Source organism: Lepidochelys kempii, chromosome 11, assembly GCF_965140265.1.
Source record: "Lepidochelys kempii isolate rLepKem1 chromosome 11, rLepKem1.hap2, whole genome shotgun sequence".
In the NCBI taxonomy this organism is placed as follows: Eukaryota; Metazoa; Chordata; order Testudines; family Cheloniidae; genus Lepidochelys; species Lepidochelys kempii.
The window spans coordinates 10,310,360-10,331,585 of record NC_133266.1 but is presented as its reverse complement, the minus strand read 5'-3'; the positions used below and the strand labels follow the sequence as shown (position 1 = coordinate 10,331,585).

Sequence of the window (21,226 nt, the reverse complement as noted above, 5' to 3'; positions counted from 1 at the left end):
GGAAGAATCCCATGCACAGCTACAGGCTAGGGACCGAATGGCTCGGCAGCAGTTCTGCAGAAAAGGACCTAGGGATTACAGTGGACGAGAAGCTGGATATGAGTCAACAGTGTGCCCTTGTTGCCAAGAAGGCCAATGGCATTTTGGGCTGTATAAGTAGGGGCATTGCCAGCAGATCGAGGGACGTGATCGTTCCCCTCTATTCGACATTGGTGAGGCCTCATCTGGAGTACTGTGTCCAGTTTTGGGCCCCACACTACAAGAAGGATGTGGATAAATTGGAGAGAGTCCAGCGAAGGGCAACAAAAATGATTAGGGGACTAGAACACATGAGTTATGAGGAGAGGCTGAGGGAACTGGGGATATTTAGTCTACGGAAGAGAAGAATGAGGGGGAATTTGATAGCTGCTTTTAACTACCTGAAAGGTGGATCCAAAGAGGATGGATCTAGACTGTTCTCAGTGATAGCAGATGACAGGACAAGGAGTAATGGTCTCAAGTTGCAGTGGGGGAGGTTTAGGTTGGATATTAGGAAAAACTTTTTCACTAGGAGGGTGGTGAAACACTGGAATGCGTTACCCAGGGAGGTGGTGGAATCCCCTTCCTTAGAAGTTTTTAAGGTCAGGCTTGACAAAGCCCTGGCTGGGATGATTTAGTTGGGATTGGTCCTGCTCTGGGCAGGGGGTTGGACTAGATGGCCTCCAGAGGTCCCTTCCAACTCTGTTATTCTATGATTCTATGATTCCTCTGCATGTGGCAGATTTGACCATTGATTTACAATCATGCACAATGTCATTTTCTTACAATTGCCTATTGTTTTTTTTTAACATGGGGTTGTTACTTGGTGCTCAAGGAAAGGTTGAATTCTGTGTGCATGCTAAGAGAAGCCAACTGTGCTATAAAACCCTTTATTCCCACTTTCTCATTCCTTTTAAATACAGGTAGGAAATCTTAGTAAAACCATTGACAAAATAAATGGAGTGGCTAGATGCCCATATGACCCTCGGCACAACTCGACAGCTGTGATTACATCACGGGGAGAACTCTATGCTGCGACTGTAATTGATTTCTCTGGACGGGATCCTGCTATTTACCGCAGCCTTGGAAATGTTCCCCCACTTCGGACTGCACAATACAACTCCAAATGGCTTAATGGTAAAGTCCCATTGGTCAAACCTAAGCAATAGGTGTATTGAAAGCAACAGGATAGGCTTGTAAATCAGCTCCCTCTCCCGCATTTCACACTAGAATTCAGAATTGACAGGGGATTTCAGAGAACTTAATACAATTCAGAGAATGTGGTTTAGAGAGTACTTTTTACAGAGACAGGTTGCTGGGTATGTAGTCTCGAGGTGTCAAAGTGTTCTTTTTGAACATGAAAAAGATATTTTACCACTGGATGCCAGTCACAGAATTGGAGAGCAGCTGTGGCTTACATATGTTGTCATGTAATTGGCCAAATTCTGCAAGTTGCTGAGTACCCACAACTCCCACAACTTCAGTAGAGGTTGAAGGTGCATGGCATCAATGCAAGATAAGGCCCAAAATTAGGAGAAACTAAGTCAACATAAACCTCCACTCTATTATACATTCCTAGATGTTAAGGTCAGAAGGGATCATTATAATGATCTAGTCTGACCTCCTGTGTAACCCAGGTCATAAAAATTCATCCAGTAATTCCTGCATCGAGCCCTGGTTGAGCAAGAACAGAACTATTAGAAAGAGACCCAATCTGACTGAAAGATGTAAGTGATGGAGAATCTGCTATGTCCCTTGATTAGTGGGACCTGATCCACAAACCATTCAGGTCAGTGGGCTTTGGCTGAAACCTTATGGGCAGTGCTCACGTCCACTCTCCAGATCCTGGTGAGGCTTATCTGGGCTGCTACAGGGTTGTAGGATATTGTGTGAAGCAGTGCCTACAGGAAGAAGGTGGTGGACTATGGCATTGTCTTTCCAATAGGAGGCAAGTCCCAGCATTTCTCCTGTATGTCTGTTTTCACAAACAGACAAATAGAGAAAAATCCAGGAGAAGGAAAGAAAATCTGAAGAGAGTTTAAAGAAGAGTACAGCAAAGCTGAGCTGCCAATCCAATGCTATAGCTAAAGGAGCTAATGCAAACCTCAGATATATAAATGGGGAGATATTGAGTAGGAGTATGAAGGCAGTATTACCTCTGTATGCAGCACTGGTGAGACCATTATCAGAATATTGTGTCCTGTTCTGGTGTCCTCATTTCAAAAAGGATGTTGAAAAATTGGAAAGGGTTCAGTGAAGAGCCGCAAGAATGATTTGAGGTCTGGAAAACCTGTCTTGCAGTGAGAGACTTAATGAGCATAATCTATTTACCTTACTCAAAAGAGGGTTAAAAGGTGACGTGACTGTGCAGCATAAGTACAGGCATGGGCAGAAAATACCTGATTAAAAAAAGGGCTTTTTGACATAGCACACAAAGCTATAATAAGATCAAAGGCTGGAAGCTGAAGCTAGACAATTTCAAACTGAAAATAAGGTGCCTGTTTTTAACAATGGGGGTAATTAGCCATTGGAATGAGTTACCAAGGAAGGTGGAGGATTTGAAATCTCAGGAAATTGCTCTGTGGGGATTAGGTGCCTTTCTAAAAGATATGATCTAGTTCAACCAAAAATTACTGGGCTTGATGCAGGACCCACAGGGGGAAATTCTGTGGCCTGTGTTATGTAGAAGATCAGATTAGGCTATCATAATGGTCCTTTGGGCCTTAAAAATCTATATAGCTTTATCTGTGATAGTCTGATTGGAGCTATTCTGTGGTGCCCTCTCCTACTTTATCATCTGCTACCTCCCAGCTTAAATCTGCCTTGGAGCTTCACCAGAGCTCCCTGTGCACGCTCTGTTCTCCTCCTTGCTCCTGGGCTGTAGCATTAAAGGAATTCCTGTACATTTTTCTTCCTCCTTTGAGCGTTACATAAGCATAAGCATCATAAAAGCAGCCTGTAAAATCAACTGTTTTTTCCCCCCTCCAGTCAAATATTGTTCATTGGCCAAACTTTTTCCTTTGTTACAAAGTCTGTTGGCATGAATGAGTATACACTTAAAAACTTTGTGTAGTGTCTGATTAAAATGAACGCTTCAAACGTCTTCCAGAGTCTCTTAAATTCTTGTAGGGGGAGAACTAAAATGCTTGTTTTGATACTATCAGTTTTGGTGTGGTTTGTTTTACAAACATGAGAAAATCTTTTCGTGCCTATGAACTGGAAGAAGGCTCATGATAGAAGCCAGATGTCATTGCATTAGGAGAATAGGCTGAATGTTTCAATACAGCAGTTAGAGAATTAGGAGGTGATGCAAACAACATATCTAACACCATAAGGTGTGACTCAGTAATGAAAAGGGGTTGGGTGGCTTGTATTGTAGAGTGAATACAAGTACACATGAGTGTGCTCGTTTGCGCTCTCTCTCTATATATATATACACACAGAGTATGTCCGCTTGCAACTCCGCTTGCACTAAAATCAGTGGTAGCTATGCCACTGATAGCAATGGTGAAAGGATTGGGCCCAGTATTTGCATCACCAGGGTTGGAACTGAGGAACTGAATGGGAGCTACACATCCATATGTCGTTATTCTCAGATCCACTGCTCAGGTGCCCTCTGCCAACTCAGTGTCCCCTATAGTCTAACAGTGCAATGCACAGGGCAGTTCAATGAGCACCGTTCAGTTTCTGAGCTGGGTAAATCTCATTGTGCATCTGTTTTACAGAGCCCAACTTTATTGCTGCCTATGACATTGGTTTGTTCACCTACTTCTTTTTCCGTGAGAATGCGGTGGAACATGATTGTGGGAAAACTGTCTATTCCCGCGTGGCCAGAGTTTGCAAAAACGACATTGGGGGGAGATTTTTGCTGGAGGACACGTGGACGACTTTTATGAAGGCCAGGCTGAACTGCTCCCGCTCTGGAGAAATCCCATTCTATTATAATGAACTGCAAAGCACCTTCTATCTTCCTGAGCAAGACTTGATCTATGGAGTCTTCACTACCAATGTGTGAGTTGTGATTCTTTCAGTTATGTTTAGGCCCCACTTTCCCTCCCCAACCCCCAGCACAATGAAACCGACATATTTTCCTTTCTTACTGTCAATTCCAGTCAATCATTCTGAAAGATCTTTTAGAGGCAAAGTAACCTTTAGAACTTTGAGGGAGAAGCATGAACTATAAAATAGAGGGACATAAAGACACAACTGGAGATTGTCATATCACCTTTCTGTTGTTTGTTGTGATCATTTTCAAGGAAGTTGCATTGGGATGATTTTGGGTGTGCATGTGTGAGAATCCTGAGGACAGAGTCAGAGGAGAAGAGCTAAGTTTTAAAAAAAATATATTAAATTGTTTAGATTTTTATTTACTTTAAGTTAGATGAGTGTAAACAAGTCTTCTCCAGACCCCCCTTGCTCAGATGAGAACAATTTCTCACTGCTACCAGCATGTCCATTATGAGGTCACAGTAATACTCTCTAGAATTTACATTAGACTGAATTATAAAGGAGAAGATGAAAATCAAATTAATTACTGTACAAGATGTGACACTTGTGCCTAATTCGTGTAGCTGACTTCTGTGGGGCTACTCGTGGCATAGGATACTGCTCAATGTGAATAAAGGGTTGGTCCCAAATAATAGCCCATGCAGGACAGAGACTTGGCATCACACTCAAATAGAGATCTTGCTTATGTACAGTGATGCTTCTGCGGTGCTGGCAGTGGCAGAAATTGAGCTTGGGAACCCTTGATCTAAACACATGAACCTCTGCTTTTTGAGCTAAAGAACCTGATTCTTTCACTCAGGGCTTGTCTACACTATTGCGGGGGGATCAATCTAAGATACACAACTTCCGCTATGTGAATAGCATAGCTGAAGGCGACGTACTTCCATCTACTTACCGCAGTGTCTTCACTGCAGTGAGTCGACAGCTGACACTTTTCCGTCGACTGCGCTTTTGCTTCTCATTCTGGTGGAGTATCAGAGTCAACGGGAGAGTGTTCAGCAGTCGATTTATCGCGTCTATGCTAGACGCGATAAATCGACCCCTGCTGGATCAATGACTCCCCGCTGATCTGGCTTGTAGCGTAGACAAGCCGTCAGAGGCTGCAGCAAACTCATTAACCTCTCTACAGGAACTAGAGGCAGACTGTAAAGAGTCATGCTGTCTTAACATGGGCTCCACTGACACTGAGTTTGGGACAGAGAGCCAACTTCTCTCAAAGCAACACACTACTTTGTGCTTTTTGTTATCCACATACAGTACTTAGATATTGCAGCCCTAGAGGTGAAATCCTGGCTCCATTGAAGGCAGTGGGAGTTTTGCCATTGAAGTCAATGGGTCCAGGCTTTCACCCATACTCTATAAACGCCCAGAGGGAGGGAGGGTGGTAGGCTGTACTTATCTATCTATCTATCTATCTATCTATCTATCTATCTATCTATCTATCTATCTATCTATCTATCTATCTATCTATCTATCTATCTATCTATCTATCTATCGCTATTTCTGCATGTTCACTGCCAAAATCAGCCAGGAACTAGCCAGTGCAGAGCTTAAAAAAGAAAATATAATTGGGCAATGGGCCTGAACCACAAACCCAGATCCAAACATCCTATGGACTTTGGAGAAAATCTGACCCAGATCTGAACTTTGAATAAAACACTCTCTAGAATTAATGCTTAAAGGAAGTTAGCCAAACATTCTGACCCTATAAAGAAACTTGGCTAGAGCTTTGGGTTAAGATAGAAGACAGTGCTTATGTTACCAAAAGTGGCTGAGCAGTTTGCAATGAAGACGTTGAGGGTTTTTATCCATCCATCCATTTGGCACCAAAAAGTTTGAAATGATAATTTAAAAAAAAATACATTTTTATAATTAACAACTGGTATACTTAGAATCTACTGGGAGAAGGTATTGGGTGGCATGGGTTGGATAGGATACTCTCCTGCTGGGTCTGTAGCATCACTTCTCCCATTATTTGCAAGCAACACAGAATGTAATGGGTATCCCCCAATCCCTATACGGGATACAGTTAGACACTTTTGTTACTCCATGGCTTTAAAGGGCCCACCCCCACACTTGGTTCATCCTTCGCTCCTTCACCTGCTGAGAACAATGTATTATATAACGCTGGTGTAATTGACTAGATGCGTTATTATTGACAATAGCTGAAGTTAGAACAAGTAGTGTTTTTTGTGGCTCTGACAGAATGTTCTTTCAAGAATTCAAAGAGGAAAATGTTCCAATTTGTTATCTGACTAGAGAAATAATGATAATTATTCTTTTAACTTCCATCAGGATTTATATCTTGCTTTATGTGTTCTGCATGCAAAATAAGGCTGATTTATGCTCCAGTCTGTGTATTTATCCACTGTTCTGCTGGTAGACTGAAGATACATGATTTTTGTTTACAAGTATTATTACTTTTTGAAAACTCGTGTTTAATGGTATCGGGGCCATTTCCCAACAAAAGATGATTGGCTTATATCATGCTTCATTGTGAAAAATCCATGACAAACAGATTTATTACTCGTTGTGTAATATTGAGCTAAGTCAGCAGAAAAGATGGTTATTTAGGGAAGTAGCTTCTGAAATATTTAAACAGTTGTTATTAAAGTTTTTTCTATAAGGTCATTGAGATCACATTTAAAAGCTCTTTGAACTAAATCATTTTCCAAACAGCCTGGTTAATCGTCACCACTGGTACTGGATGTGAATGAAGGGGGTAGCTACCCTTGGCCCATGCATCACCCAGAAATAAAGAACTGTATAGAGAAATTAATGTCAGTGATTTAAGATTGGGATCAAACTTTAGATAGTCAGGGTGAAACAGCACTGCCCTGGAGGTGGGATAATTTCATGGAGAGTATCTGATATTCACTTCTTCTCACTCATCTTCAGCAGAGCAAAGGAACTTACCCAATGCACAGCTACAGACTAGGGACCGAATGGCTAGGCAGCAGTTCTGTGGAAAAGGACCTAGGGGTGACAGTGGACAAGAAGCTGGATATGAGTCAGCAGTGTGCCCTTGTTGCCAAGAAGGCCAATGGCATTTTGGGATGTATAAGTAGGGGCATAGCGAGCAGATCGAGGGATGTGATCTTCCCCCTCTATTCGACATTGGTGAGGCCTCATCTGGAGTACTGTGTCCAGTTTTGGGCCCCACACACTACAAGAAGGATGTGGATAAATTGGAAAGAGTCCAGCGAAGGGCAACAAAAATGATTAGGGGTCTAGAACACATGACTTATGAGGAGAGGCTGAGGGAACTGGGATTGTTTAGTCTGTGGAAGAGAAGAATGAGGGGGAATTTGATAGCTGCTTTCAACTACCTGAGAGGTAGTTCCAGAGAGGATGGTTCTAGACTATTCTCAGTGGTGGAAGAGGACAGGACAAGGAGTAATGGTCTCAAGTTGCAGTGGGGGAGGTTTAGGTTGGATATTAGGAAAAACTTTTTCACTAGGAGGGTGGTGAAACACTGGAATGTGTTGCCTAGGGAGGTGGTGGAATCTCCTTCCTTAGAAGTTTTTAAGGTCAGGCTTGACAAAGCCCTGGCTGGGATGATTTAATTGGGGATGGGTCCTGCTTTTGAGCAGGGGGTTGGACTAAATGACCTCCTGAGGTCCCTTCCAACCCTGATATTCTATGATTCTATAACTTGACTCTGAAATGTTTAGCAGGGCTCTATAAGAATTCATTCAATTTGGAAAAGCTATGCTGCTTTATTTAGACTAGCCTTTTTGTGTGTGCCTTGAGGCATTTACTTGTCACCCATCATTAGCTTTGTCTAAAGAGCTGCCTTCTGTGAACATGCACTGCGTCAGCGGCATTCAGACAAAAGTGGAGAAAGGTTCGGCTTGCGTTGCTTTGACATGTTCAAAGTGAACTGCTCCATTGCACAGTGGAATGGAAGGTGCAGGGAGGGGAGTTAGTGGGGGGAGGAAAAGGGTAGAGGAAAAAAAAGTTTCTCTTTATATTGGGTTGCTCCAAAGGAATCTGCTGTGAAAGAATCTGTCCCTCTGGTTCCCTGCCTGGAATCGTGCAGCTAGGCTTTTTGTGTGTGTAATTATTGGTTTAGTAAAAAATTGTTCTTTTCAGAGACTTCAGATCGCTTTAATTAGCGCAATATGTCAAGCAAACCCTGGGTTATCTAAAAGCCACCATGACAAGTCAATCATGTTTCAGAATAGCAGCTGTGTTAGTCTGTATTCGCAAAAAGAAAAGGAGGACTTGTGGCACCTTAGAGACTAACCAATTTATTTGAGCATAAGCTTTTGTGAGCTACAGCTCACTTCATTGGATGCTTGCAGTGGAAAATACAGTGGGGAGATTTTATATACACAGAGAACATGAAACACATTCTTGTCAACTGCTGGAAATGGCCCACCTTGATTATCACTACAAAAGGTTTTTTTTGTCTCCTGCTGGTAAAAGCTCACCTTACCTGATCACTCTTGTTACAGTGTGTATGGTAACACCCATTGTTTCATGTTCTTTGTGTGTATAAAATCTCCCCACTGTATTTTTCACTGCATGTATCTGATGAAGTGAGCTGTAGCTCACAAAAGCTTATGCTCAAATAAATTTGTTAGTCTCGAAGACAATCATGCTATCCCTTAGTGATCTATTTTTATTTTTAATTTGTTGTCTTTCTCTCTAATTTTCTCTCCTTTTCTTCTTCCTTTAAAAAGAATGGTTTGAATTCCGGGTTGGGCTTATACAAGCCCCATCACTTAAGTAAATATCTATTGTTTAGGGCTTCATCCTATTTAGATATGGAGCCACTCCTGGGTGGTTCTGGGTGACATCACTGCCTGTTAAAGTTAGAAGTGGAGTGTGCTTCGCACCTTGCCAAAACATACCCTTACTGACAGAAATGGAACAGCAATGGCCCACTGAGCTGCAGGATATGGTGACTGAGTAGGGTAAAGTTGCTGAAACAAGTTCCCTTGCCAGATAGTCCTTTGTCCAGAAGCATTTGTTTTACAGACTGATTCATCTGCTTGGGGCATGCATTCTTGAGACAGATACAATTCCCAGCTGGGGATGCAAAGAAGTGAACTGTGGTAATTGAAAACAGCGTTTTCTGTGGCATGACCTTGCATGTTGAACTGTTGCAATAGCTGGCATGGTGCTAATTCTCTCTCTAGGTGTATTTAGAATAGTTTTGCAGCTATTGATTTCAGGCATCTACAGAAACTGAATTTCACCTTCATCTGACAAATACCATGAAATTAAAAATTAGTCTGTTCATTATCAGTGAGGATTGATGGGATGTAAAAAAAATAAATAAAACACTGGACCCAAATAATCCATGGAAATGGAACAATATGGGCCCTTCATGTCAGGATTGCTTTTGTGGCTCTTAAATCCTACATTTTACAGTCGAGATTAAAATTGATTCTCAAGATTGTCATCTAATCTGGTTGCATTTTTTCCTCCTTCCGAGATCTGTAGCACTGCACTTTTACCTGGTAATTTACATGTGTTTTATTCACGTGGAGTTTGATGTCTGTTATGATGAAATTGTCAATGTTCTAATGATAAAATTGATTTCCCCCCCCTCCAGAAACAGTATAGCTGCTTCAGCAGTATGTGCCTTCAACCTCAGTGCCATTACTCAGGCATTTAATGGCCCTTTCCGATACCAGGAGAATCCAAGATCAGCATGGCTGCCAACAATAAACCCCATCCCTAATTTTCAGGTATGACTGCAGTACTTCAATTTACTCCAGACCCTTTTAATTTCTCTTTGATGGAACCGTTGTACTGAGTTGATTTGTATGGAATTCAGGGCTCCAGGCAGAAGCATGGTGCCGTACAAGTCAATGAACTATATTTTTCCACACGGGGAGGTGTAATGGAAAATTAGGGTTTGAGGTGGGTTCTTTTTAGTGCTCTAGATTTACCAAAATACTTCAAGATAAAGACTGAAGTGGGTAGAGGGGAAAAGCATGGTCAGTTTTTGGAAGAATTCAGGAATCACTGTGTTTTTTCAAATGAAGTAGAATGAGGAGGAAAAAGTATATATAGGTCTAGCTTCTCATCTGGGGAAAGTAAACCTTTTTCATCCAGCATATTCTTAGTCTGTGGAACTCCCTACCACATAATCTGGGTATAGCTCACCAAATCAATTACCTGAAATTTCAGGAGCCTTGGGGATTGGTGCTCCTTCATCCCTCCTATTCTCTGCTTGGGGAGTCTCTTATGAGCTGTAATGCTTTGATGTAATTCTGGTTGTTGGCCATGATATGGGGGTGTCTGGGTGGTGTTTAGTGGCCTGTGATATACAGGAGGTCAGACTGGATGATCTGGTGGCCCCTTCTGGCCTCAAATGCTATGATTATGATTCTGTGATATTACTGAGACTATGAACTTAGCAGAATTCAAGAGAAGATTGAACATTTCTATGGAGAATAAGAATAGCCAGAGTTGTTATAGTAAAGATTTAGAAAATGAACAAGAGTTGTGGAAGGGATATAAACCCTCATGCTGACAGGCAAAAAATAGCCTCTAATTAAAAGGCTGAGGATGAAAATTTCTTGGGGGACAGATTATCCCATAACTTCCCACTGCAGGGTTTCTTGCACCATCCCTTGAAGCAGCTAGCATTGGCCTCTGTTTGAGACCATATTGGGCTAGAGGGCCTGCAGAATGTGAATTCCTATGCTTCTAGGTTAGTATTTCTGCTATGCTCATCACTGTGGTACGTGAGTGTTTAGAATGAGACTCTTAAAATGAGCCATGCAGACTTCCCAGCCATGGTTTGCAGATTCAGTGGCTGGAAGCTGAAGCTAGAGAAATTCAGACTAGAACTAAGGCACATGACCATTGGAACAACTTACCCAGGGATGTGGTGGATTGTCTGTCACTTGAAATCTTAAATCATCTCCTAAATCTTTCAGTCAAGATTGTGGGGGTGTCTTTCTAATAGATAGCTCTAGCTCTCCCTGAATTTATGGGCTTATGCAGGAATTACTATGGCCTGAGTTATTCAGGCAGTCAGACTAGATGATCATAATAGTTCCTTTGGGCCTTAAAATCTAAGCATCTGTGAATTTGCCAGGATCCTGAGTTGCAGCAAATTGGCAAAAAAGGAACAAATTGCAACCGTCCAGCTTTACAGTCAGCTCTGCACAAAACCTCAGCAAGTGAAGATGACTGCTTCAGAGCATCCATGAGAAGCCTCTGCTATCTGGGCTGCCATGAAGCCTGTATTTCAATGTAGAACTTAGTCATCCCGCACTGGTGGAAATCGCAGGGGGAGTGTCAGTGTGTCAGGAATCTTTCCTCACACCCTCAGGGTGAATCTCTCTGTGGCACAGTGGGGCCTTGTGCCAAATTGAGTGCCTAATTCTCCATAGAAATGCAGAGTTGCAGTTGATGCAGATTACAGATTCCAACATACATTGCTCCATCTTGATTGGCTACACTTTGGCCACCCTGATCTAGGTGCACTCAAAACAAAATCTAAGGTCTAACTGGAGGCCTGGTCATGCTGAATGCCCTCCATTCCTACTGGGTTTGAAGGGTATTAGGGTTCTCTAAGAGTCAAGGGTGTTCAGCACCTCACTGGACTGTGTCCTGGGTGAACAGGAAAATGCAAAAAATGAGTCTGGAAAAGAGATTTATTTGCTGTGGAAAATATCAGATACAGTGGGGGAGTGAACAGGTTACAGGACGAATATATGAGAGTTAAAAGATAAAAAAATAAGAAAAGGAAAGGAAGGTACGTGGCAGATGAAAGGAAGATTGCAAAAAGAGATTAGGAAATATTTCAAGTACGTAAGGAACAAGAGGTCAGTGAAGGGCCTTTATGAGATGACAAGGGTAATTTAGTGACAGAAGAGGCAGATATTGCAAAAAAATTAAATTAATTCCTTGACTCAGTGTTCACAAAGGAAGATGAGGGAAGGATGCCAGAAAAAAAAAAGTCTTCGCAGAGAGGAAGGAGAACTACTGAAGTATATAGAGGATCAAGACAGCACAGATAATCAGGAAATTAGAACAAAACAAAATAAAACAAAAATGGGAGGATGCTGTGTCAGCATGTGGGCTGCCAATAGAGCAAAAGGGTTATCTTCTGCTTGATGAGAGTAGGAAATAAAACTAACCATAACATTCCAACTATCAGTGATGACCTGTGAGGGAAAAGGGTATAGTGGGTAAAAGTTAGACTATCTGAAGCATGAACATGCAGGGCCAGAGAGAGAATGAGAAGGAAGTGGCAAAAGAGAGATTTCCAAATTTCTTTAGGAACCAGGGATTAGGCACTGATGAAATAGAAAGAACTTCTCTATTAGAAAATGTATTCTCTAAGGATTGAGTCAGAAAACCACTAACCTTGGCATGAGTATTTGGAAAGAGGCTGAAGATACTAACCAAAGGGCTAGAACTTCAGCTGAAGTACATCAGCACCAGCCCTATTGACTGCCCTAGATTTCCTCCACTTCCTCCAGCTCTGGTTGCAGATTTTAGTTAGCTGCAGATTTTCAGCAGGGATTCACAAAAGGAAAGTTGTGTCCAGCCATAGTGAAGAATGTGTTTGTTGTTGCAGTAAAGAGTCAAAAATGGGACCCCAATTGGGAAAACATAATTTGTCAGTTCCCTGATCTGTTAAGACCAGTAAATCAGTTGAGCAACATAGTCCAGTGGACCGAGTTTAGGACTGAGCACTCATCCCAATTCTGCCTTTGACTTCTGTGCCTTTGGGCACAGGACATTTAACAGACTCCTCATATTTCATATGGGTTAATGAAAGCCTCCTTGCCCACCTCACAGCTCCAGTCCTGTTCCCAGTGACGTCAATAACAAACGTCTCGTTGGCTTCTGTGGGAGTATGATTTTGCACAGTGCTTTGACAATATTAAGTGATAAGTATTAAAGTATGATATAAAGTGAATTCCAGGGCAACTCAGGCCTCAGAATGAGGTAACCAGGGTAGCAGATCTGATGCTGCTGTTGAACTGAAGCAAGGAGGCCAATGCCTTAACCAAAAGGTCCATTTTGGATGGACGTGGGAGGTAAGGTGAAGTCTGAGATGGTCAGACACAGGCTAACCAGCCACCTATGTGAAGCTGTAGGAGTTGGAGGGAAGTTGCATGCCAACTCCTTTGCAAGGATTATTTAAAGTCAGGGGAGCCAGTGGAGGAATGCACGTGGAAGAGGCCAGGTAGTGAACTTGGTGTTTTCATACAAAAAGAGTAATTTTGGGGGGAGTTCATCTCAGGTTTACAGGACTTTAGGGTGAGACTTCAGGCAGACCTGGGAGTACCTCAGAAAGGGTTTGGGTAGAAGTTCAGGGTTTTCTTATCTCCTCTGAATTTCTTCATCCATCCTTACCTTTTTTTTCTCCCCAGTTCTGAACTCCTGTAGTTTATCTGTAGACTTGCTCACTCTGTGGTGTCACAAAGGAATAAAATACTGTCTCGCTAGCCAATGGACCAGTATGAACATGTAACTTTATGGGGTGGAAGAGTGACCAAAGCTCCCTGTAACACTGGCTGCTAGCGTAAGGGGCCAAATCTGGAAGGTTTTCCTCAGGCAAAATTCTCAGTGAAGTCAATGAGTGTTTTCCCTGAGGAAGGACTTCAGGGTTGTGTTGTGTGAAGTGCAAATACAGTTGCTGAAGTTCTGTCATCCCTGTTTAGTGTGGGATGCTGAATGACAACAGTCCTAACGAGAACCTGACGGAAAGGATCCTGCAGGATGCCCAGCGCTTGTTCCTGATGAATGACGTGGTTCAGCCGGTCTCTGTGGATCCGTACGTCACTCAGGACAGCATTCGATTTTCCAAACTGGTGGTTGACATTGTTCAAGGAAAGGATACTCTCTACCATGTGATGTATATCGGGACAGGTAAGAGCATTCGAGTTTAAGTAGGACCAGTTCCCTCATTCAGAGACATAGCAGCATGGGAGCCTGATCCTGAGGTCATTACTGTTTGTATTGAGTTCTTACTGTAGGCAAAGCTCCATGGAAGCTAGTTTTTCTGAATAAGGAAGAGATAAAAACAGAATAGAGACCTTGAGGCATGACCCTGAGAGAAGAGGCCTTAAATCTGCAATGCGTAAAAGAAGCAAAAGATGACTTTCCTTTTAACATGTATCAGCTAATCAGACTAAGGCACAATGGTGGAGAAGGGCAAAGGGCTTGCCCTAGGTAACTAAATTGCTGTGTGTGATCTTGTGCAAGCTAACGTAACCTCTCCGTGCTACAGTTTACCTATCTGCAATGATACTTGTGCACTTTTAAATGCCTATGAGGTCAAGAGATGGGTAAGCATTATTATCATCACATTACAGATGGGGAAACTGAGGCAAACAATTTCCTACGGTCACACGAATAGTTAGTGGCAGCACTGAGATTATAATGCAGATCTCTTGAGTCCCACTGCCATGCTCTGACAATTAGGGCACGCTGGAAAGCACAAGAACCATGGATGAAAGGTGATGAAGAAAGGCAAAGTATTATAAATGGTTGCCTTAACCTATTTTCACACTTGAGATCAAAATTAAATTAAATATTTTGATTAATCAGAGCATATGGCCAGCCTCATGGGTGTAATGTTTTCATCCTTTATTGTCAAAAGAAAAGGAGTACTTGTGGTACCTTAGAGACTAACAAATTTATTTGAGCGTAAGCTTTCGTGAGCTACAGCTCATTTCATAATTTTTCGTGAGCTACAGCTCACGAAAGCTTATGCTCAAATAAATTTGTTACTCTTTAAGGTGCCACAAGTACTCCTTTTCTTTTTGTCGATACAGACTAATACGGCTGCTACTCTGAATCCTTTATTGTGACAGTGTTGACTTTATAATAAGATATATTGCCTCTGTAAGTGTTAGATTAAACTAACATTGCAATATGGAGTCATCCTCTCACTCTAAAGTTACCATCTTCTAGGATTGTATCATAATTTATGTAACTTTTACCACCACTTACGTTGAAAGTGATTAGCTTTGATATATTTTAGTAACATTCCCCCTGATTTAAGCTTGCATGGAAGTGATCATGATGAGCAAACTGTACTTACAATGAAATATGGCATGGTTTTGCCACTTCTACATCTTTATTCCTTAAGTGATGTGTCCCAGTTACTATGCCAGAAGAAACAGAAGTGGAAGACTGAGATTTTAATCTCATTTGCTTTTGCCTTCCATTATCCGTGAAGAAGCCATAATGCTTCATCATCTATTTTCTTTTACACATGTTTCTCTGGGCACTGGTAGTGGTCACTGGAGGCTGGAATTTGTTGAAACTGAAACCTTTCAAAGGATGAGAATCGCAGTTAGAGGGAACCTTTAGCATATTGGATCCTGGAGATTAGTGATGGACTTGAGGCCAAATCGGAATTGACCCCAAATGTCATGATGGTATAGATCCAGATCGGTATTTTGGGGCCCTATTAATTGATATAGAAACTTCCTGTATGTAGCAGAAGTTTGTTGCTAGGAGTAATTTAACTATGGTATTGACACAAAAAAATTGCTGTTTGACTTATTCCTTGAATAAGTCAAACTTCAAAGATAACAGGCATGGACTAATCTCATTTTTGTTCTAAATGCATGTATTGTTCTTGGAAAAAAATGCTCATTTGACAGCCCGAGATGAACTTCTCCCGTAGATCCATCAATCCACCAATTGATAAATCAACAGTGTAGCATAAGCTTCCATACAAACACTGCTTGTTGTCATTGTATCCCATCTTCCTACTGTAAAGACCACTTTTAGCAGGGAAAGGATAATTTAGACTTCAAACCCATTCAGTCCTTACTGTGACATCAGAGATTTCCAACCCTGGTGCACCATTTGCTACGGTTGAGGTGGCATCATTCTGGGCCCCTCTGCTCCACAGCTATAAACCGGTAAGGACACCTGAATACACGAAAGGGAATTGCACCCACATAGCTGCGGCAGTGTCTACCCTGGATAACAAAAATGTCTAAAAAGTAGTAGAAGAGGAAACAAGCCTTAAAGTGTTTATGTAAATAGGATGTCATTAATCTTTTCAGTCTCTGTGCTAGGTACAAAATTGAATCAATATTTCTAAGATTTACTTGCATCTTGCTTCTTGTTCCATTAGAGTATGGCACCATTTTGAAGGCACTTTCTACCACTAATAGGAGCCTGAGGAGTTGTTATTTAGAGGAAATGCAGATTCTTCCCGACGGTCAACAGGAACCAATCAAAAGCCTCCAAATCCTGCATAGTGACAGGTCACTGTTTGTGGGTTTAAATAATGGAGTGCTAAAAATTCCTCTGGAGAGGTGTTCAGTGTACAGAACAGAAGGGTAAGCAAATTTTATTGCTCTGATATATTCCACTCCAGCTTCAAAGGAAAGCAACAGGGAAACATATCCTAGTCTGATTCATTTCAGAATGCCTTTTTTCATCACTGGGAGAGAGAGTCAAGATATTTGTGTGTGTATCTTGATAGATAGTGCTCACGCCAGGAGCAATGGGAACGAAGGATATTGTTTTTGGTAAATATTAATTTGTCCTCATTAGAAATTAATCACATGTTTACTGAGGAGTAACTTCCAATATTACTTGACATTTCAGTGTTGGTTTTATTATCTCCACATGTTTCGCTTGTAGGTCTCACTGGCTGAAAGGCTGCAGTATTCTGAATTCTTGGTCCTCTCACCCATTGTGGCTTATAAATGATTGCTTGCCAACCATTTAACAATGTAGGAGTGCATTGGGTGGTTATTTTTCGTTGTTTTTAGAAGCCAGTAGCTCATTGGAACAGCATGTGATAGAGTTGGCACCTGGAAAGTGCTGTCTGGCTTGAACATTTTAAAAGAAAATAAAAAAAACATTTTCAATATTGACCTCTGACTGCAGAGGTGTAATCCACCCAGTGTTGAATACAGAAGGGTTTGGACAGCTACATGGCCTGCCCCTACTTTCAGCAGGCAAAGCCGTGTGATACTAGCTGACTGAGGCACGTGCTCATGTAATCTGTGTTTTCCATCTTCAGTCCTAGAGTTTGAAGTGGGTCCAGTTGTGGGTAATTGCTTATTTGCACCCCTAAGGACACTCTTCCCCCTTCAGCCTTTGCGTTGCTGATCCTTGTCTGAAATGGATGTCCCCTGTGCATGCCAAAAGGAGGCAGTTCATTAGCATGCTCTAAACTAACTACCTCTTTCTTGGCCTAGCACAAAACCTGCCTGATTCCACATGGTGAATTTCATGATTGCTTAGTTTCTAACCAGGTTAAAATGATCAACTAGCTTGTTCTAAAGTTGAGTCTGTCTAAATGTAAAAACATCTGCTCTTTCTATTTGTGCTGAGCCTCATAAGTATAATTATTCCTTTTAGGAAGAAAAGCCTCCACTTCAGTTGTTACTTTAAGTTTGACTCAGGAGTGGTGAATGTATTAAGGTGTAGGAGTTTGATACAGAAGGGTTTAATACGAGAAAGGAACCATAGCTGGAAAACATCATCCTGTCCTCCCCTCTGAATGGCAAATGTTTAAATGGCCAGAACACAAGAGCCTTTCTCTTAAGATTGTGTAGGAGAATACAGCTTGAAAGGAATATACATATAAAACAGATCAAGGGAAACCTAATTCTTCCCTCTTTTTCTATTTGTTCATGAAAGATATTCCCAAATTAAATTTGCTGGCAATTTATAGAATGTTAAAGTTCCCAGTTTGAGGATATAAAAGTACTTTCCACCGTGGGGTCCAGCGTGACCCTTTTGTAAAGTCAAATGGCCAAGGATTTCAAGGCTCCCTAAGGTATATGGACACTCCATTCCCATTGCTGCTGCTTCTAACAATTTGTATTGTAAATAAAAGGCGGTTTGGCCACGGTTTTACGCGTTGCCTTAGGGATTTGGATGCTAACCATTAAAGGAGAACTTATATGCCCCTCCACTGAACAGAGAGAACGAGCCAATCCTGTGAAAGTTTAATGGATGAGACTTGCTCAGTAACAGGCTGAACCAGGTGATTGAGACCGTCATTGTATAACTCCCCTAAAAGTAATTATTTTCTTCCTGGAAGTCATGGCTGTGACAGACATGCACGGCCTTCGTTACAATGCTGATTTAGTGCTAAAGGTTTTCTTAGGGAGACAGCCTTGTGACATACATATCTGGGGCCAGTTTCGTTCCAGGTACAACATCATTGTATTTGGAGCGTAATTTCAATAGGCTGGATCATCTATTCCTGTGAAAAACTATAAGAATGGGTTTGGGAGAGGAAGTGTTTGCTAGGGTCCCCTGTGGGGGATCGTGCGTCTCAAACCCAGGTCCCTGGGCAGTCCTCTGAATGCAGCCACCACCTGACTGGTACCAGCAAAGGGTGTGAGCTGGTAGACCCTAGCTCACCATAGGCACCGCCCACAGAGCTCCCAATTGGAGGAGATGTCTCATGTCTCCAATTGGCTCAGATTCATTGTTTGAATCCGAAGTTGTATAAGCAACTAAGTGAGTTCCTGGCTGGCAGCTACATCAGATCTACCTTCTCGTCTGACTCTTAAGTCCTGCCTTGTTCCTGATTCCTGCCTTCCTGTCCTATTCCTGGTTCCTACGCCCTGCCTTGTTCCAGATCCTTACTTCTGTGCCCTACCTCTAGCTACTGGCTCCAGCTCTGAGCCTTGGCCTGATTCCTGACTCTGGCTCTCACCCTTGGCTTGACTCCCAACTCTGGTTCCATCGCTGACCTTCGGTTCCTGGCTCCTGACTTCTGCACTGACCACTAGGCCTGACCACCTGCGTTCAGTCTATGACAGTCTCCTCACAGAGATCCCACCAGGAGGATCACGGTTTGCTCCCGCATATGGACAGACTGCGGAATCCACCCAGAAACCCCGAGGATCCTGTGGGATCTCTGGGAAGCTAAGGCCCTCAACACAGAGGCCCCATGCATCCTTCCATAGCAGCTTGGTGCTTCAGTGGAGCCATGCTACCAGGTACTTCCCTGGCCGTGGTATCCCCCTTCAAGGGATTGCTACCTTGGAGAGGGGACCACAGAAAAGATGACAAAGCCCCAGGACTTTCTGCAGGGCCAGAGGAGTGGTGATGTGTGTTCCAAGTCCCAGCCTGCCCACACCTCACCTGGCCCAGAATCCCAGACACCCAGAGAACCCGCTTCATGGACTGGAGGGAAAAGGTGATGGTGTCACAAGTGCAGCTGAGTGCTTTTTGCCTCATGAGAGTCCTCTCTACACGTGGATCTGGGAGGCACAACTCCTCCCCTTATCATCCATCTGTACTCCAGCTTAGTGGTACACAATAGTTTAGAACACACAGACTCTCACACATCATAATCATCATTTGACCTCATGGTACTATGTTAAGGTCTATCTCAGGTGACTGGAAGCTGCCTGACATCAGGAGAGGGTTTTAAATTTTCTCCAAATCATACCTCTTTCAATGAAATAAAGCATCAACCCAGCTCTTGAGGGGCTGGGGACTCAAAATCCTGCCTCCTATAATCAGTTTTATCATAGTTTTAGATACTGTAAAATTAGTAAGGTTGGGCTAAATAGAAGTACCTGGATAGGATAGTACCTGAAAGGTACTGTAAATACGTATGGGTGGCAAACAGTGAACACATTTGTACAATGTGGTAAGCCAGAATTTGTTCAGAGAGGGTTGGTCAATGAATGTGATTTTGCAGGTAATGCAGTGGTGGGTCCTGAGTTCAAAAGAAGATGGGGGAAAACTCTGGGAGGCTCTCATGAGATCTGGAGCAATAGAGGGATGGTACATTGCAAAAAAACCCGCAAAAACAAATGGAAACTTGCAAATGTGCACATCCCTTAAAGAAAGCTAAGAGGAGCTGGGTTGTATGTATTTAGATGGTGGATTTTTTTTTCCTAATAGAAACTGTTTTGTAGGGGATTTCTCAATTTCAGATTCCTGAAACTTTCCCCCTTTAATATCCTGGATGTGTAGATCACATGTTTACCAACCTTTGTATTTATTTCAGTGCTGAGTTGTTTCAAGAGGGGTGTTTTAATTTTTTCTGGTGCTTTTCACCTGGCACTTCTCATGGGCTGTGATTTATTGCTTATTGTTGTGTCTATGTTTAATACATGCCAATAAATAACCTCAGGAGCAAGTCACGATTCCTACCCCTCACCTACTTTCTTGCCGGTACTATGACTTCTTGACTGGCTTCTCAGAAAAGCTCTGGTTTCAGCATTTTTCATAATCTAATCATTTTGACGGGGGCTTGGGAAGCCTTCAGCTGATGAAAATTTCATACCTCCCAGGCAGGAATACTACAGTGCTGTTTGTTTCCCTTGGCTCTGTCCCACTTTATCAGGAAACTTGTGACTGTTTCGCACCCCAAGGGCTGATTAGGAATTATGATTGCCAAGTAGTTTTTGGAATCCTATCAGTCTGGGCCCTAAGAAAGGCAAATCAGATGTGGAAACAAAATTGATCTAGCATTGATTAGCTTTGGCATTCCATACAGCTCTGCTGCTGCAAGGCAGTGGGACACATACCTAAGGCTCAGAAAGAGGGGAAGAGGAAGAAAGGGGGTGAAAAAGAACTTCTGACCTCTCCTTACTGTTTGTTTATTGCCATAGCATCAATTGAACCTGCTAAACGGTCACTGATAGCATTGCACAGTGTCTTGATGTGTCTCGCTGACCCAAGCTATTTCTGGGTGTCTAAATGGTGCTTTGTACATGTCCACTGACCTGTCACAATTGGCCTTTTCAATACAGCCAGGCTCAGCAGCCGGGCGACAGGAAGACGGCTGTAGTGTCAGTTGCCCAAATTTATGGCTGGACTTGGCTGCAGGGACCTTGCCTTGTGCATTTGTGTGTTTTCCTATTGTGTTCCTCACTTTCACTGGAGAGTATTAGGAGGGTGTCCAATGCATGCAAAATCTACAAACCCTTTTAAACATGCCATGTTTCTAGACTTCTTTGCTGTATAGTAGTTTGGCTGGGTTTGCTGCTAAGGGTTTTACTTGTTTAGAAACCTTTTTAATTTCCTTATAATACTAGAAGTAGGTAAAGTTGGGTTTAACTCTTGTTTCCAGATACCCCTAAACTTTGGCCTGGGGTTGGTCTTGGATTCCTGGTCTAAATTTCACAGCTGGCATCCACAGTATATCGAGAACAGGTAAAAACAAAACCCAGCATCGGAACTTTGGAATGGTGGGGATTTGTGATCAGGATCCAGTATTGATAGTTTGGGCCAACCTTTAGTCTAGGTCAATAATTATTTA

The 21,226-nt window shown here is 42.4% G+C and overlaps 1 protein-coding gene across 12 annotated transcripts in view; it reads left to right on the top strand.

Annotated features, from left to right (window-relative positions):
- SEMA5B (semaphorin 5B) overlaps positions 1–21,226 on the top strand; it is a 363,565-nt gene that overhangs the window by 272,834 nt on the left and 69,505 nt on the right. For all 12 annotated transcript variants that reach the window (XM_073305098.1, XM_073305088.1, XM_073305090.1 and 9 more), the window contains 5 exons: positions 942–1,155; positions 3,744–4,029; positions 9,593–9,728; positions 13,674–13,881; positions 16,109–16,316. In XM_073305098.1, coding sequence (XP_073161199.1) covers positions 942–1,155; positions 3,744–4,029; positions 9,593–9,728; positions 13,674–13,881; positions 16,109–16,316 — 1,052 coding nt within the window. The remainder of the gene's footprint in view (positions 1–941; positions 1,156–3,743; positions 4,030–9,592; positions 9,729–13,673; positions 13,882–16,108; positions 16,317–21,226) is intronic.